Consider the following 17,542-nt stretch of genomic DNA (forward strand, 5'->3'; position numbering starts at 1 on the left):
ATCAAAAAGAGGTGGTGCCCAAATTCCCAGAAAATCTCCACCCATTACCAAAAAGACATATGAATATCCCTTCCCATTAATTAGCCTGTCTCCATCTTCATTTCTTTTACCTATTATCTATAACCTCCACATCCCAAAATGGTAGGAAATTCTTTTGCAAGTTAATCTCCCTCTTCTTTTCTTACCCAAGAATAAAAGTCTCCTTCACTGCTCAAAAAAAAAAATAAAATTAAAATTATAAAAAAGAGGTGATCCTGTGACCTTCAGACCTCCTTCAAGTTATCTAAGTTAAAGGAAGGGAGAAAGCCATGGGAATATCTGCAACGAGAGTAGCCTAGGCTGGAGGGATGGCTAGGGCAAGGATTAGAAAGGGAGAAAATGTTTGATGCTTAGAGAAGCAGAAGGCTGATATAATAATTAAATTAAATATGAAGAGCGTGATAGAAGGGCTCAGAGTGACAAGAGCCAAATAATAAGTGCCCACCTCATAGGCCACAGAGAGTGTTTTATTTTTGTTTTCTCTTGTTCTCTTGTTTGGGCTATTTTCTGATTGTTATAAAAAGCCTTTGGTGGCTTTGCCTGAAAACAGAATCTGATTCACATTTTAAAAGATGATTTTTGCGTGCCATATGAAGAGCAAATTCATACGTTGAAAGTAAAAGTGGGAAGTGAGTTAGAAAGCTATTCAAGCGGTCCAGGCAAGAGTTGAAGGTAGAGCAGAGAAGCAGCAGGTAGGAAGCCAAGAGTTTGCTGATGCCATCAAGACAACGGATTTGCTGATGGAATTCTGCTATTAGGACATCTAACATATACAGACAAGTAATCAAAAAGTTGTAGTTAGGAAGTTTCAGAATGCTATATTAAAGCCAGAATTAAAGCAATAATTAATATTTTATATAAAATCATTTCTATGTAACAGAAAAATATCTTTGTAAAGCCACCCACTTTTTTAATAGAAAAAATCAAATTATACCAAAATAACTTTAGAAACTGGATTATCCTGTCCTTTCTTTCATCTCAGGCTATGTCTTAACATCTTAAGGAAACAGAGTCACAGAAACAATAGCTTCAGTAAAACTACCTGTATGCAGATGTACTAGGCATGCAATTTAAGGTCACGACCATGATGAATAATTTGGCCAGAAGTTATGTTTGGAAAAGTGAGAATTCTCTGGGTTACTATTGACTGTTTACCACCATGTCTAGATTGGTGATTTTTTTTTCTATATGCAGGGGTGAAATGCTCGGTTCATCGTCCTCACCAGCACCCTCTATTACCTTGCCCTTGTTCTCCTGCCCTTTTCAATGTACCCTGTCCACACATCTCTTGTCTCATCACCATCCCAGTGGTTTGTTGTGGGTGGGGTTGGGAGTGGGAATATTTCCTTCTTTATATTGGATATAAGTGTACATAGTAATAAAGAGCATAGGTTTTGGAGCTGAGGGGTAATGGGTTAGAATTCTACTCTCTGGTTATGATTTGACTGAGTTTGGGGCAATATTTTTAATATTTCTGAGACTTCTTGTGCTTATCTAAAAAATATGATTCATAACCTCCAGTGAGATCAACTGAGATTATGAATGTAGAGAGCAAGTGTAAAGCTTCAGAATATAGTAAATGCTTAATAAATGATAGTCCTTATAATTACAGCTTCATTTCCTCTTGTACATCTTTAGGCAGTTATTTTAATATTTTTAATATAATATTTAAGATCAAAGGTATTACAGTCATATCTTTACTATGGATTAGCTTTGTAACCTTGGACATATTCTGAATCTTGTTCTCTTTTTCGTTTCCTTAGCCATAAATTGGTTAAAATAAAAATACTAGTTCCATTAGCTTGTAGTAAAGATTGAAGAGCATAAAGCATATAAAAAAATATGAAGACACAGTACTTAGCACTTATAAGTCCTTTTTCGTAAGCCAAATATTATAAGTAATATTTTCTCAACTTATTTCAAAATTATAGTTAAAATCAAAGGATTATGCTTAGCTTTTCTATTTTCATTGTTTCACAATCTGGTAAATATACATAATTTGAACCAGGTAATTGTGGTTCAAATTACCTGGTTGATTTTTTTTTTTTCCATCAATCATAAATGAAGGAGAGGTTTAGCTATTGTCTACTTAATTATCTATGTGGGTAAGCACATTAGTTTATTCAACTCCCAAAATGAAATCCAGTTGATTTTTTTTTAATCCATCAATCATAAATGAAGGAGAGGTTTAGATATTGTCTACTTAATTGATCTATGTGGGTAAGCACATTGGTTTATTCAACTCCCAAAATGAAATCCAGTTACATAGTTTGCCTTTCTGGGAAACAGAAAATAACCACAGATACTTGTCAACTCTTTCTTTTTGGGTTGTTTACTGTTTTGTCCTGATATATTGTCTTTCTCTCTTTACTTATGCTTTCTTTTCATTTCTTTTCAAATGTACTGCTTCTAAAATCTAGTTCTCCATCAGTTTTCCCCTAGTAAGCAATTAAGTATAAGCAACTCATAAGGAATGAATTATTTAATTTTCAAATAAAACTTGCAGGGGTTTGTTTTATTTTGATTTTTTTCTTGTTAACCTTTGATATTATCCCCATTACTATTATTCTCTGTACTGTCTTCAAGTTGGTAATCTTTAGCAAATAACTCATAAGTCAAGACAAACACTATGGGTCTGATGGTGTAAAAGTGATCTTTTTTTGTATATCAATGCTGGTAACATTGAATTTGTTGTTGGCATTAATCCATGAATAAGCCCAAGCCCATCCTGTAAACTTTACCTTGTTATGTTAGTGGGGCCTTTCTTTCATTTTATAGCTGGCTTAAGTCCTGCTGAGATTCAGCAGTTATGGAAAGAAGTGACTGGAGTCCACAGTATGGAAGACAATGGCATTAAGCACGGAGGGCTGGACCTCACTACCAACAGTTCCTCCTCGACTACCTCCTCCACCACTTCCAAAGCATCACCACCAGTCACACATCATTCCATCGTGAATGGACAGTCTTCAGTTCTAAATGCAAGGAGAGACAGGTAAATCTCATTTGTTGCCTTCCATATTTACCTATCACCAGATTTTATTTCTACCACTGATGAAGCTAAAAATAATGATTTATTCTTAACAGAGACAAAGCATATATAGAACAAGTTAAAAAGAAATCATTAAACTGTTTATTTTATGTATATTTTTTATTATTAAAAAGTGCAATTCAAAAGGCAGCATTCTGATAGATGTAGTTGGGGAGTTTACCTGAGGAAATTTAATTTTTCATAAGTGCAGGTGGCATGAATTCTGTCAATACAATTTGGTGACTAAGAAATTGTGATTAACCTGATTGCTAAAGAACATTTTACCATTTTTGAAGCTAAAATCTAGTTTTTTTTAAATTTCAAATAATTAAAGCTGCATACATACTCATCCCCCTTAATACAGGTTTTAAACATGTACTTAGAAGTTAGAGAATATATTTACACAAATATATAAGCACAAGCCTAATAAACCAGAAGGCAGAAAATGTAGTTTGCCGTTTTTTATACTTGTGGTGTACTGGAATTTGTAAATACATAAAGTGGATATTTTGTAATTATCTGAATAAATTCAACTAAACATCATAAAGAAAAGTTATTTGCCTTCAATTAACAATGTTAAAAAGTATATGTTAGATAATTTTTTTGACTTAGTGTTTTATTTTAGGTGTGTAAAATCTGTTTTTGTAAAGGGAGCATACAAGTAGTTTGATCCATCTATTTATTCAGGCATATCACTAACTAATCATGTCCTTTCAAGTGATTTACATAAGTACATAAGTTAAAATATTGGGCAAAATGAAAAGTCTCCTTTTAAGTGAAGGAAATTCAATATAGGATTTCATTAGGGAGTGACTTAAGCTCATATATAGTTGCAAGCATCATGTAAGTGTGGTAGATTGATGTTATTCTGTTATGTAATATGAATGTATCGTCCTTGCTGCAACAAATTCTGTCACAAAACTTTTTTTCAAAGAAATGTATATTTAATTACAGCATAATTTAAAAATAGAATCTATAATTTGGTGTGAAGTTGCTGGCCTTAATTTAAGTATCATGGAAAATTTTTCGTGTTAGCTTTTATCATTATAAAATGGTATGCCTCTGAATGCTTTCATGCTGTTGTTTTAATTGAGATTAATTTGATGATTACATACTTCAGAAGTTGGTTCATTTCTCTAGGATCTCTTCATCAGATATAATACTCACTTATCGAAAGTCTGCAATAATTATTTAAGGATATAGCTAACAAATACTGTCCATAGTACAAGTTTTTCAAATCAAGTGTAGGATTATATATGGTTCACACATAAATATTAAGCAATTTAAATTATCCTAAAGGTTTCTGTCTTTTTTAAAGGAGCATTTCAAAAATCTTATGACTCTCTGATTGCTTTCTTGAAAATAAATTTTTCCATTTGAACATATAAGAATATATTTTTTTTTGTATTTAGAGGTAAAATGTTATACTAAGGTCATATGGCAGGATTAGCATATGATATTATACAGTCCTCTTAGTTTTTCATCCTTTATTAACAGTCATCTTTGGCTCTATTTCTCCTCTAATTGGAACATCATCTAGCCTTGGCAGTTGAACTATTCAATAGAACGATTAAATTTTTCTGACTGCTCTGAGCTGAATTGACCTGTTTTGACCTGTTTGTCACTGATCGTAACCTGACAGGCGCTAGCAGCCTGCAACGATTATGGCTTTTTGAGATGAATCTGACGTCCTATTCTTTTGCTACAGCTCGTCACATGAGGAGACTGGGGCCTCTCACACTCTCTACGGCCATGGAGTTTGCAAATGGCCAGGCTGTGAAAGCATTTGTGAAGATTTTGGACAATTTTTAAAGTAGGTTTTTAACTCTTCTGGTGGGGAGGGCAGTGTGGATTATATGGGAGTTCCAGGTATGTTGTTATAAATGAACAAAAGAAGAGGAATGAAAAGATCTATTCTAAGACATGTCAAGTTTTCTGTGTGTGTGTTCCAACAAGTGGACTGGCAAAGTCAGTCTAAGGGGGGGACACCTCATCTTCATCTTTCATGAAAATATCTTATAGGCCATTCAGTAAGATTTTTGAATGAATGGAAAATATTAGCCTAGTGTTAAAGTAGGAGACCTGGATGTAGATAGGATTCTCTTACATTTTCCATTTCTAATGAAAATTCAAGTTAATATGTGCCTAGTCATAAAATCTTTCTATGATTAAATAAATAGCATATTTTGCAGGTTTATTTGTTTAGCCACAGATTTTATATTCCCTACTTTGAAGAATGATATTTAAGAACGAGAATTTTAAAAAATGAAAGTTAATGGTGTCTAAAAATCTAAAGAAATTACTACATTTCATTTGCGTCGTTACTTTTTGCCCTCAGAAACATAAAGAAACATGTGGCTATGTATTTGTATTATAGTTTACATGGCCTTTCTAGCTTAAAATCAAAATTTTGTGTATGCATAACTTCTTAATACAATCACATTTTGTTTTTTTAAAAAATCCTTAAGGGGTCTTCTTCAAATGAGAATATTCATCTTTTATGAAGCATTTTCAATGCATGATTCCCCTATATGAGAGATCTAAACGGAGAGCTACAGATAGGTTTATGGAGATGAGTAACTTCACAGGCTGAGACTCTTATGTTGTCATGGTGCAGCTAACAGGGTGAATGAACTGTTTCATGCTTCATCAACAATTAAGTTAATTAGCTCATTTGAAATTGCACTGCTTTGTTGCCAGGATGTTGGCAGAAACATCAAAAAGATGTGTTTACAAATGGTAGACGGACTACAGAGTATAGAGAAAAGCACCTTAACAACCAGGCACAAGTACTTGGCATCATAATAACTTTATACTGAATTACAGTCAGACTTCCACAAAGATTTTTTAACCTTTCATCGTTTCTGACCAATTAAGAGAAAATTTGCTTCATATACCACAATGGCTCTTTGTAAATGGCCGTAAATGAAAATTTGCACTTCTTATATACCAGGACAGTGGTGAGCTGCCATTTTGTTGTGCATGAAGCTCATTGTACTATTCCAAGCAAAGAAAATGTTTACAAATGTTAGGTGATTTTGCTTAAATTTTTTCCTCCTTAAAAAAAAATTGTCAAAGATGGAATATAGGGGTGTAAATTATTTTAAAAACTAATTTCACATTTCTTCTTTTTAACATTTCAGTCCTTATCAATGTATTATTGATTCTCATTGAGATTATTTAAGGACTATTGCTATTATTTCTTAGGAATGTCAACTTAAGCCATATAATGACCTACTTGGGAAAGGGGGCCAAATAGTTCTTTCTGAAAAATTTTAAACATACATCTTGAGGGAAAAAAAATGTATATTTTTCCTGCACTATGATTTGCTTTGTGACACATGGAGAGGAACAATTTTTTTGATCTCAAATATTTATCATTTTCATTACTAATAAGCAGATGAATATGAACTCTCATTTTATCTTGTATATTTCTTTTTCATATTCATGCCAGGATTTTTAATTTTTTTAAGAAAAACTGAAGAAATTACAATTTAAAAAGCATTTCCTTTCAATTAAATATCAACTTTGGTTTCAAAGACTGACCATTTTTCCAACCCATTAACTTTACAGGGATGACAGGACTAATGACAGTAGATTTTAAGGTCTTTCTTTTAGTCCATTTTGTTATGATATGCCTTAGATTTTCTAATTCAAAGATCTGTGATAAATTCTGTTATCAGAACTAATGTCAGGCTACTGTACTGAAATAAAATATTAATTAGACATATTTTTTCCACATTGGTACTATCTTTTCCTTAAAGATGTGAAAAAAAATCAGGAGAAATAAAACAATGCATTTTATAATTGAATGAACTTTTCTTCAGTGACTGTGTGTGATGTAAAATGGAGTTATCCTCACCTGCTTACATTTCCTCAGAAGATTTTGCTTTTCTTTTGTCATAAAGGAGAGAGTTGAGTTTAGGGAGTGGGGGTAGGTGGCAGGCAAGTCAAAAACCTGGAAAGGTCTTTAGGACCCAGTTTCCCTTCCCTGTTCATCATTCTCACAAACTTTTATATCCAGAGTCTACTATAAAGGTTTTTAAGACATGTTATGTAGTGAATTGGTTTTAAAATGCACTAAAAATAAAATTGACAGCTTTGGCTTTAATTTGATATTAGACAACTTATCCATTGTTTTTTTTTTTTTGGGGGGGGGGAGGAAACAATCCATTATCTCTGCTTAGCCTACATATGTTAAATAACAAAGGACATCAGAAAATATAATAATATTCTCAAATTACCTTTCTCACTTTACACCTCCAAACTGTAGCATCTATTTTTGCCTAGCACCAAAGATAGACAGATAGTTGCTTATGTCAGATATAAGGGGTTTTATACATAAGCAAGTATAAAATAGTCATACATGTACATATAGTCATTCTTATTATTAGGTAGTATATACCTAGGATGTACCTACATGTATTCTCATAAAGCTATTGAGGTATTCTTTTCTATTGAATAAAAATTAAGATTGAGATAGAAGTGATTATTTATAGTAATAAAACAAAAACAGAAAATAAAAGATGAAGAAGTAAGTCCAAGCTAAAACATTTAGGAAAAATTTTGAACTTCACTATAAAGTAGGTGTTGATAGAAGCTAACCAGTTTTCTGACCAGTAATTGAGGATCTCACTAGATCACTAAAAGCACTTAATACTACTTCTTCATTACTGTCTTATAAATGTCAAAGTGTAATAATGTCTGACAAAATTTTAGTGTAGTTTGCCTGCAAAATTAATTATCATTCCATTGGACCTAAGTCAGCTTGAATGTAGATGGATTGACTTTCAGAGCTTGAGCCAAAAGGTTTACAATATAGCATTCCAGTTAGCAGACAAGTGTTCTTGAAGCTGCATGTGCAGACGCCAGCAAACAAAACATGATCTGAGATACAAAGATGGAAAATTCTCTTTTAAGAAAAGCAGAAGGGGTAGTGTCCATAAAAACATCCATATAAATATCAGTATAGTAAAGATGTCAATTAGTTGATGAACATGAATGAATTTTGTTCCAAGTTAAATGTTTAAAGCATGATACTATATAAAGACCGGTAGAAAAGGCAGTGAAAACAGAATAGTTTATTTAACAGAAATTTGTTTTCATTTTTCTTACATCTGACTACACTAAAAATTTATGCTCTTACTTAGTGTGTATTGTCTATTTCTTTGTCTTTGACTAGGCAGCATGGCTACAAAATTATGACCTCAAGAAGGCATTCTTTGAACTTGTCAGAATGTTGTTTCTTTTGGTGACAGTGCCCCCATCTCTCAAAACTAAGGCATCTCACATAATCAGCTAAATGAATAGTGACAGCTAACATTTTGTATTTAAACTCCTGTCAGTGTTTAAACATAAAAAGCTTGATGCAAAATAAATCAAACACCAGTGATATGCAAGTGAAACATTTTGTTAAAACAGTCTCTGACATACTTGGATTTAAATCTGATCCCTTTTTAGCTTATAGAATGCTATAACTTTAAATGAATTTGAAAAATCTAGAGGTTAAAATTGAATTGCTAATCTGGAATGTATATAATTGAAGTTACCATGTGCATTCATAACCATAATAGCTTCATTAAAGAGAATTGTGCATCAAATAAATTGGAAGGATCCTTTCCTACTTTTTGTCTTCCTGAAATGCTCACTTAATTGTTTTTAGAAAGACTTTTGCCTATTTACGTCTTTTCCTAGTTCACACTACCTACCTAGCACGCAGGTTCAATGCAGTTCTGAAAGAACGTCAGTCGACCACATCATTTATTCCATTTTGAAAACAAAAATCAATATACCTATAAAGTGACCCATAAATTAGAACTGGCTCACACGATGTTTGTTCAGTGCTGCCTTTCTGAAGGCCCCCTTTGCATTTTTTCTTCACCTCTCTGTTTGAACTGCAGTCTCGGTAAGAGGCTCATTAGGGGACATTAGGGACTGGAGCTAACCAGAATTCCAGAGCTTGCTTTGCTCTTATTAATGCATAGTAGAGTAGAATGCATTTAAATATTTCATAGGCATTCAGTAATTTGTGTGTAATCGCCTTGTTAGCAGACCAGTAGAAGTAGAACAGGCCTGTGAAATGGTGTTAGTGATTGCATGGGTAATTTACAGACCTTTGCCATCAGAAAGAGTATTATTGTTGGCTAGTATGAAGCTGTGAAATAGAACTAGCAATAAGAAAAAAAAAAAGAAAAAAAAAAGAAAAGAAACTTAATAAAGGTTTTGTAACAAGCATCTTCAGGGATAACAACCCCACTTGGTCCTTTTGAAGCAGCCATAATTTATGACATAGGCAATATATCAAATGCATAAGATAGTATTATGGAGCATTCATATGAAAAGGGTATTTGCAACATTAGTTCCAACTTCCTGCAAGGGACATGATTAAATGATTAATGAAATGTCCCTTTGCATATGCATTTTGAAACAGCAATTAGGCACTGACTGAGAAAATCCACCAATCCTCTCATTTTTCAGTATTATCTCATTCTTGATTTATAAATCATAGAGAATTTTTGAACAGCAATATGTAGTACCTGAGATAGTTATAAAAACATAAAAGAGAATAATCTGGGCACAAAATAGTCATAAATACATAAATTCATAATTTAATGTTAATACTTAGCCTATTTATTTAGTCTTATTACATTGTATTTATATCCGACACTATTTCTGTACTTTGATTGGCATAATTAAGTAGGGGGAATGAATAGGCACTATTATTTTACATATCACTGGTAAACAATAGCGAGGAAAGGAGAAGGGAGATGTGGCAGAGGTATGTATGTGTTTTTCAAGTTCTCAGTAATCCACTGGAGGCTGTTCTATAAATGATCATTGAAGGGCTGCAAGCTAGCCTATAATTACAGGAAAGAAAGTGGCAGCTCTGGCATTTCATAACTATGTGTCCTCGAAAAGTGCTTTGTGAGTTTGTCACCAATGATAATTTAGATAGAGGCTCATTACTGAACATCACAACACTTTAAAAACCTTTCGCCTTCATACAGGAGAATAAAGGACTATTTTAATGGCAAGGTTCTTTTGTGTTCCACTGAAAAATTCAATCAAGACAAAACCTCATTGACTATTATTGTAGTCTACAGTCTCTATTCTAATAAAAGCTGCATAGATAAATTGAATAGGTCTCTAAGACCCAAGTATATAATGCAAACATTTTGTACTTTTTTTTTTTTGGTTCTTTAAATATAAGATAATGATTATCACTCAGAAGTAAACAAGTATAAAAACCCTTTTTAAAAAGTGATTTAATGCAAAAATAAACATGTTAGGCTGAATATACCTTTTTTTGTGAAACTGGATCTTCTTATCCTGTTTGCTCTATTTATACCCTTATCTTTGTTTATAGCTGAGGCAGTTTTTAAAATATGCATTCTTTAGATTGATTGTGGGATAAATTATGTGTGTTCCCCAAGAGAAGCATAGTGAAAAAATTCTTTAAAAAATACAACAATATTAAACCTTAAGAATACAACTGGTTATTATATTACATTGTTAGGAAATTGTCTCATTGTTCATTAAAGTTTGGAGATAAAAATTCTGAAACACAATTTTTACATCTTGTTATCTGAGTTAGGAATTAGTTGCACTTTATACTATGAGCTAACCTCTGGTTGACTTTAACATTCCATCCCTTCTTTTGAGAGTACCAGTGAATTTTAGTTCTCTTTGCAATTAGATTCATAACAGAACCTGCCGGAGCGGAGCTTAGAGCAGACAGGTGGAGGGGAAGTGCCTCTCCTGAGCTCTAGCCACACAACTCCAGCTTGACCTGTTCCACCTCGCTATTTTGGTTCAGTTTCTCTTCAACCAAGACTGACAATTATGCTGAGAAACAGGGAGGTTTTGTTGTTATGATCAATGAGGGGATATTAAAATAAACTTGTCTAATTTATCCAGGTATGGGAAAGAAAGGAGCAAAGGTTTATAATTACTGAACCTAGATCTGCTGACAAATAAGCCTGCTTATTCATAAATTAGTTATTTCTCAGAAAAACCTCTTTTTCTTTTAAAATTTTTAAATTCTTTTAAAATCTTTTTAAATTCTTCTTCATATATATTAAATATATGTATGTCTACATATTTCTGTTTCATTATTAACTTCAAGATATGTAGATAAATAATTTGAGCACAAAATGTATTTGTTGATTATACTCAATACTATAATGAACTTTTTGGATCCTATCATTCTAAATGATACTTGAGCTCATGTAGGTAAATTAGTGAATTCTTAGATTCGTGAATATTTTGTTAGATACGCTGTTCAGTACATTGATGAGAACATCTCAAATTGCTGCCTTAGTTCACTTCATTTTGAAATAAACACACCAAAAGACATTGAATTACATGAAGCTTACTGTTTTAATCTGGGAAGTAATCATATAAATTATATATTTCAAATTACAAAGTACATATTGTTGAGTCTTTTTGTGTTCATTGGAGATGCTACTCTACTAAATTGCTTTTGGTTTGTTAACATACCTTTCATACCTTCAAAGAGACTTTTTATACACTGAGTTGTAGTGTAATAATATCAACAATAGATTAATAAATATTCAAGATTATAGTAAGATCATTAGGATCAACTTTCACTGTTTTTGTGTAAGTTAGAATAGATGTCTCCCAATTAAGACTCTAGACATGGGATATTAATCTTATAATTCTGATTATCAGAATCTTCAATATACTTTACTTATTAATAACAACAAATTATCTTTCAGCGTATCAGTGTTTCCATTAGATGCCATCCTGACATAACTCACCATCACATCCTGGTGAAATACCATGTTGCTCACTAAAAAACATAATAGGAACAACACTTTTAACAACAATGGAATAGATAATTGCATTTGTTCTCTTGAGAATTACTGTTGGTTTATTTATATGGTATCCTTTCTAACAAAATTTGCATAAGTATATGAAATACATGTGATGATTTTTACTGTTATCTGTAAAGGGTTTGAGGAAATACATCATGATAACAGATGAGCTTAGGGACAATGACATTTTCAACCACTTGAAGAGTTTCAATATTGTATTGCATAATTTCACTAAATGTATGAGTATATTGAACTTTTTCTTCTGTAGTTTCAAGGCATTCCACTTTCCCACCACAGAGGAACATATGAGTTCAACCTAGTGACTTAGTGCCTTTTAGGAGAAGCATATACCGCTAAGGAAGGCATCATATGATGTACTGTTTTGTGTCTTGTGTTTGCATAGGCACCTTAACAATGAACATGCATTGGATGACCGAAGCACTGCCCAATGTCGAGTGCAAATGCAGGTGGTACAACAGCTAGAAATACAGGTTTGTCAAATGCTCACTTAATGGACTCCTTTCTCAGAATCCTGGTGTGTTCATTCAAGTACTGAACAGATGCCGGGTCTTGTAGGCTACATCTTATTATCTCAGAAACAGTGACTGATTGAAAAATGTGGAATTTGAGGTTGTTTTTTTACAATGGCAAGAACTGATAACTCAGGATGGATTGCTATACTATGAAGTAATTATCACTTAGGCCTGTATAACCTTTAGGCCACATTCTCTACATTTGGCTATTTCAAAACTGTCAGATTTATGTTTTTCCTCATACAGTTTGGACCAAATCCCCAGCAAGGTAGGATTATATTACAGAGATGGTTTTTCCATGAATTCATCTTGATTCCCATCCCCCCCCCAGAGGATTTTATATTTTAGCAAAAGACTAGCCTTCAAAGTTTTATGTCTGTCACGCCCTGAAAGAGAACTTCCTTTCTGCTTCAAATTTGTAATTTTAAAACTTACAAAAATTCTCACTATTTGTCTTTGTCTAGAATAATGATGTATATCACAGAGGTAATAAATAAATTATGTAAATGCAGCCGTTTTATGTTTAAAAACTTTTTCTGTTAATATTGAAACAGAATTTGGCCAAAAATAAAGAGAATTTTCAAAACTGATCAGAAAGCAATTATATCTCACTTTGGCTATATTTTATAAACCCTTCAAGACTTCCTCTAATATTGTATCATAAAGATTACTTTTTCTCAAACTAATACTTTGATCTAATTAAACAGGCATTTTTTTTTTTTCCGCACTCTTTACTACTTCTTAAATTGTTTCAAACTCACTGTTGTTGCTTTCTTCCAGGAAAAAAAAAAAAAAAAAACTAAAAACTATTTTCTTGTGAGTTGTAAAATTATCAAGGACACATAAAAGGCATCATCACTGTTGTAATATAAAAAGCTTTTTGTAAACCTGTTTACCATTTATGAAAGGTGGATAAAACATAAGAGTTCAGCTGATGATAGTCTGCAGTGTGACCAATTACGCCTCTCTCTCTTTTTTTTTTTTTTCTGCCGTGTCTGACTGATGGAAAAGTAAGGTCCGTCAGTTGTAATGAGACCCAGTGCAAGTGTAGATGCCGACTCCGTGGCAGAGTTCAGCGTTTCACACTGCCTGGTCTCTGTCACTCTATTGAATTAGATTGATGATGGCAGATTGCAGGGGGCACTAACTGGACCTCAGTGGGAATGCATGAAGTGTGTAGACAATCCTGGCAGGCACTTCGCTTTGAGAACCCTTCACCCCTTCACAGCTGTTGGCACTAGTCCATTGCTAACAGTGTCCACAGGACTTTAAAGAGACACCATGGGCCTTCTAATTTATGGTTTCGGTAACTTGTTACTGTCGAGGCAACTGTGACCTCAATTCTCTTATTGACAAAAAGATGAAGTGTTATTTGTTTTCTCTGACCTTTTAACATAAGGAAAGCTATAAAAGTTTTCCCCCCCCCTCCATAGCTAAAGTTGCATTTCCTCCTAGATAAGTTCCTACTGACACAGACTTTTATATGCAGGAATCATTACTCTGAGACAAGCTCAATGATAAGATGTATCACTGCAATAAAATAGCTGTATCAGTCATTTCTAAAATGCTTCTGATCTCACTCTTTCTTAACAGCTTTCTAAAGAACGGGAACGTCTTCAAGCAATGATGACCCACTTGCACATGCGACCCTCAGAGCCCAAACCATCTCCCAAACCTGTAAGTGCATATTGCTTTATAAACAGTAAATAGCTCTACCGAGGTAACAGACTAAGAAAATGAACAATTTAGTGACAGTTAGAAAACAATGAGTGTGATGAAAAATATGGCAATAAAATGAAAGTAAAATGCAATCTCTTGTCAAATTGTATGTTTCTTTTAAAGTAATGCTATCTTTTACAAAATCTATCCAATCTACACCATGGGTGACACTAAACAAAGTACACCTATCAGTGCTCAAATCACTGCCTTGAGGCTGGAGCCAGAGAGAATATCTTTCTGTGATAGGTTTACAGATATTAAAAGGAAATCCACTTTGAGCCACCTGAAAAGCAGTAACAGTACCAATCAAAAATAGGAAGGTATGTGGTGTTCCGACAAAGACTTAGATCAATCATAAGATACATATAAATAGATTTTTTTATCAAATATTTTGTCAAAGTGTCATGGTACTTTTACGGTCAATTTTGTCCCATTTCTTTGGTGGTTATTTCAGTTAAGATGTATTTCACATATTGATATGCTTTACTGTATATTATACGTAATGTTAATTCAGAGAGCTCATCACAAAAGGGAAATGGGTGATTATGGAAAATAAAAACTGCAGTTTCCTTCAAGAATATATGAGGTTTAAGCTCCACCTGATAATATAGTCAGATACACAGACTGTGGAAAAGAATATACTTTGTTATCTCACCCAGCTAATGTTTGCACAGAAACTTAGAGTAATCAACTGGGTAACTCTAGTTTAATGAAAGTTTGTAGGATACTTTTTAATAAGGCCCCTGTATAGCCTGATGATTAGCAATTGCCAGCCTTGCTTCTTCCTCTGTTTTTGTGAAAAAGGACATTTGGTTTTGTATTGGGGAAGGTGACAGAAGATAGAGTGTATTGTCTGGTTTTCTCCTAGTGTCTCAATATGTTTCACCAATTAATATTATTCAAAATTATCTTTTTGCATAGAGGCTGTATTTGATTAAACTCTGCTAAGGTATTTCTGCAAAGCCTTTCCTTTGTACTATATTTATCTGTAGGGCTCTGTAAACACATACTTCATAGAAAGCAAGAGACATGTCTTTTTAAATCTGACATACAATTTTTTAACTTTAGAATGTTTGTGTTTTTTAATAAAAAAAAACTTTTGAGAATTTTTAATCTGTATATATAACTTTCTTTTCAATAAGATTTTCCCCCCTCATTCCTTCTATAGTATAATGTAGATAATCACAAGACAGAATAATTGTCTCATAAATCCATCAGGAATCTGCAGCTTGTTCTTTTCCAATTAATTATTCAATCAGTAAATTTTTAAAAACTCCAGCAGCATGGTTACATCTACACTAATAAAGAATTTTCAGCCTATAATCCAAAACAGAACCTGAATGAATAATGTAATTGAAGTATTACATTGCATAAACCACACATGAAAGAATTGCTAATTGCGTTTGATGGTGGGCAATTAATACAGAATCTTAGATGAGCGATTTAAAATGAAACCACAGTTTAAAGTTCCCTTTGGAACTAGCGATATCTGAAGTGGGAAACTGTACTACTGGCCTCAAATTGGTTTGAAAGAAGAGTGGTCAATACTCACACCCCTCAAAAAACCCTAAAATTTATACACTGTACAAAAGAAGCTTCAAAATTGATATGATAGTAGAGATTTATGGTCTCATGTGCAGTGGCTCAGTTGAGACGGCCCACACATTTGATAAATATTAATAGCATGAATTTATTACCAAGGAGAAATGAGCTCTGTTGGTTCATCACTGCACCCTTAACAGCTATCAGTACATGAACACAAGGTGCAACCGCACTGTCTATTATATGACCCCATTTACTCTCTGAATGGTACTTCATTAAATGGTACCTTTTGGCCATGCTATGGATGGATGAAAATCAAAGTTATCAAGGCTGCGAGTCCTGAATAATGAGTTTCACCCAACCTTGACTATATTCAGATGAGCCAAGGTAGCTAAGTGCTCATCCTGGCTTTTACATGCTTGCCTTTAGTTAATAATAAATTCTATTGTATCAGTTAGTGATTGCACGCCTACAAACATGGTGTGCTTATTATTACAGGACGAAGAATAAGTTACTATAACATTGTAAACATGACTAGTTTGCATAGGAAAAGATGTACTTCTCCTGTTTTGATAACTTTTAATGTGCTCATAAAATGTAGGGTCCTGTCAAGTATTCATCAAGATGGATATCTCATTGGTCTGCAATTTGGTATTTTTCTGGCTTCTGTATGTCCATTTTATTCTGGTTTACAATTCTAAAAGTGAATGTGTAATCATCCAGCTGAGGTTTGGATTTTTGCTTTTTAAATGTATGGGAAACATTTTTTGTTTTTGTTTTTGTTTTCTCCTCTTTATATTTTTAACATACAGATGTGTAATGCTGCTGATGTGATCTAACTGTAACATTATGAAGTGTATGTCTTGGTGTTATTTTAAAATATCTTTAGAAACATTACACCCAGATGCATATGAATCTTTCTGCATTTCTCAAACTATGCAGAGGTACTGTGGTACATCCTAGGGAAGCTTACACCAGTGCTTTGTAAATGTATTAAATGCAGCATTTAGTAGCATTATCTCAGCTTTTATTTATGTGCGTAACAAAGAATTCCCAGCCCAGTCTGCTGGCTTAGAGTACGAACAGAATAACAGTTTGTGGTTTATTGGGAACAGATGCACTTGGGGATGCCTTCAGGGTGCCAGTCGTTATTATTAGACTGCTAATGTGCTTCCTCTGGCTGCTGCCCAAGAAAGAAGAACAATTAGCTGGCATATGTTAATTTTTGTTTCCCTAACAAATCTCTCTACTGACTAAATGTGTAAAACAAATCCACAAAGAAAGATCAATCAATGCTGTACACATCATTTTCTCCCCATTAAAAAAAGGTTTATCTTAAGAAGTGTATTTGGGATTTAAAAAGGCAGGTGTTACTAAATTATATACAAAAGCTGAATATTCTCTATTTAGCCACTCAGCAGTTACTTTATGGAGAAGCAAAACAATTAAAATTAGTGTTCTTGCTTGGTCATATAGATTCCTGTATAAAATGAAAAGGCCTGTAGATTACCTCTTATGAACACCATTTGGATATATGGGAGAAATCTTCTGTGCTGCCCTGCGTAAAAATTTTGCTAATTGGATGCTATTTATGACAAAAGATGTGTGGTAAATATGACAGAGGTGATATGAGTTTTTTGATAATGAAGAACAGGGCCTTTCTGAGGGGAGTAATGAAGGGCACACTGTTAAACAGCTTGCATACATTCTCACCTTTTTCCTTTTTTCTACCCTGACACCCACTTTCCAGGGTACATCAGCATTAAGTGACACTGTAATCATAAATTGAAAATGATACTTCCAGAGGAATTGGCAAACTTGACATTTCATTATATTTGTTAACA

The 17,542-nt window shown here is 33.3% G+C and overlaps 1 protein-coding gene across 1 annotated transcript in view; it reads left to right on the forward strand.

Annotated features, from left to right (window-relative positions):
* Foxp2 (forkhead box P2) overlaps positions 1–17,542 on the forward strand; it is a 544,876-nt gene that overhangs the window by 492,962 nt on the left and 34,372 nt on the right. The window contains exons 11-14 of the mRNA XM_026408891.2: positions 2,818–3,031; positions 4,776–4,880; positions 12,308–12,395; positions 14,031–14,114. Of these exons, the coding sequence (XP_026264676.1) occupies positions 2,818–3,031; positions 4,776–4,880; positions 12,308–12,395; positions 14,031–14,114 (491 nt within the window). The remainder of the gene's footprint in view (positions 1–2,817; positions 3,032–4,775; positions 4,881–12,307; positions 12,396–14,030; positions 14,115–17,542) is intronic.

The sequence above is a fragment of the Urocitellus parryii genome, chromosome 3, assembly GCF_045843805.1.
Source record: "Urocitellus parryii isolate mUroPar1 chromosome 3, mUroPar1.hap1, whole genome shotgun sequence".
NCBI classification, from domain to species: domain Eukaryota; kingdom Metazoa; phylum Chordata; class Mammalia; order Rodentia; family Sciuridae; genus Urocitellus; species Urocitellus parryii.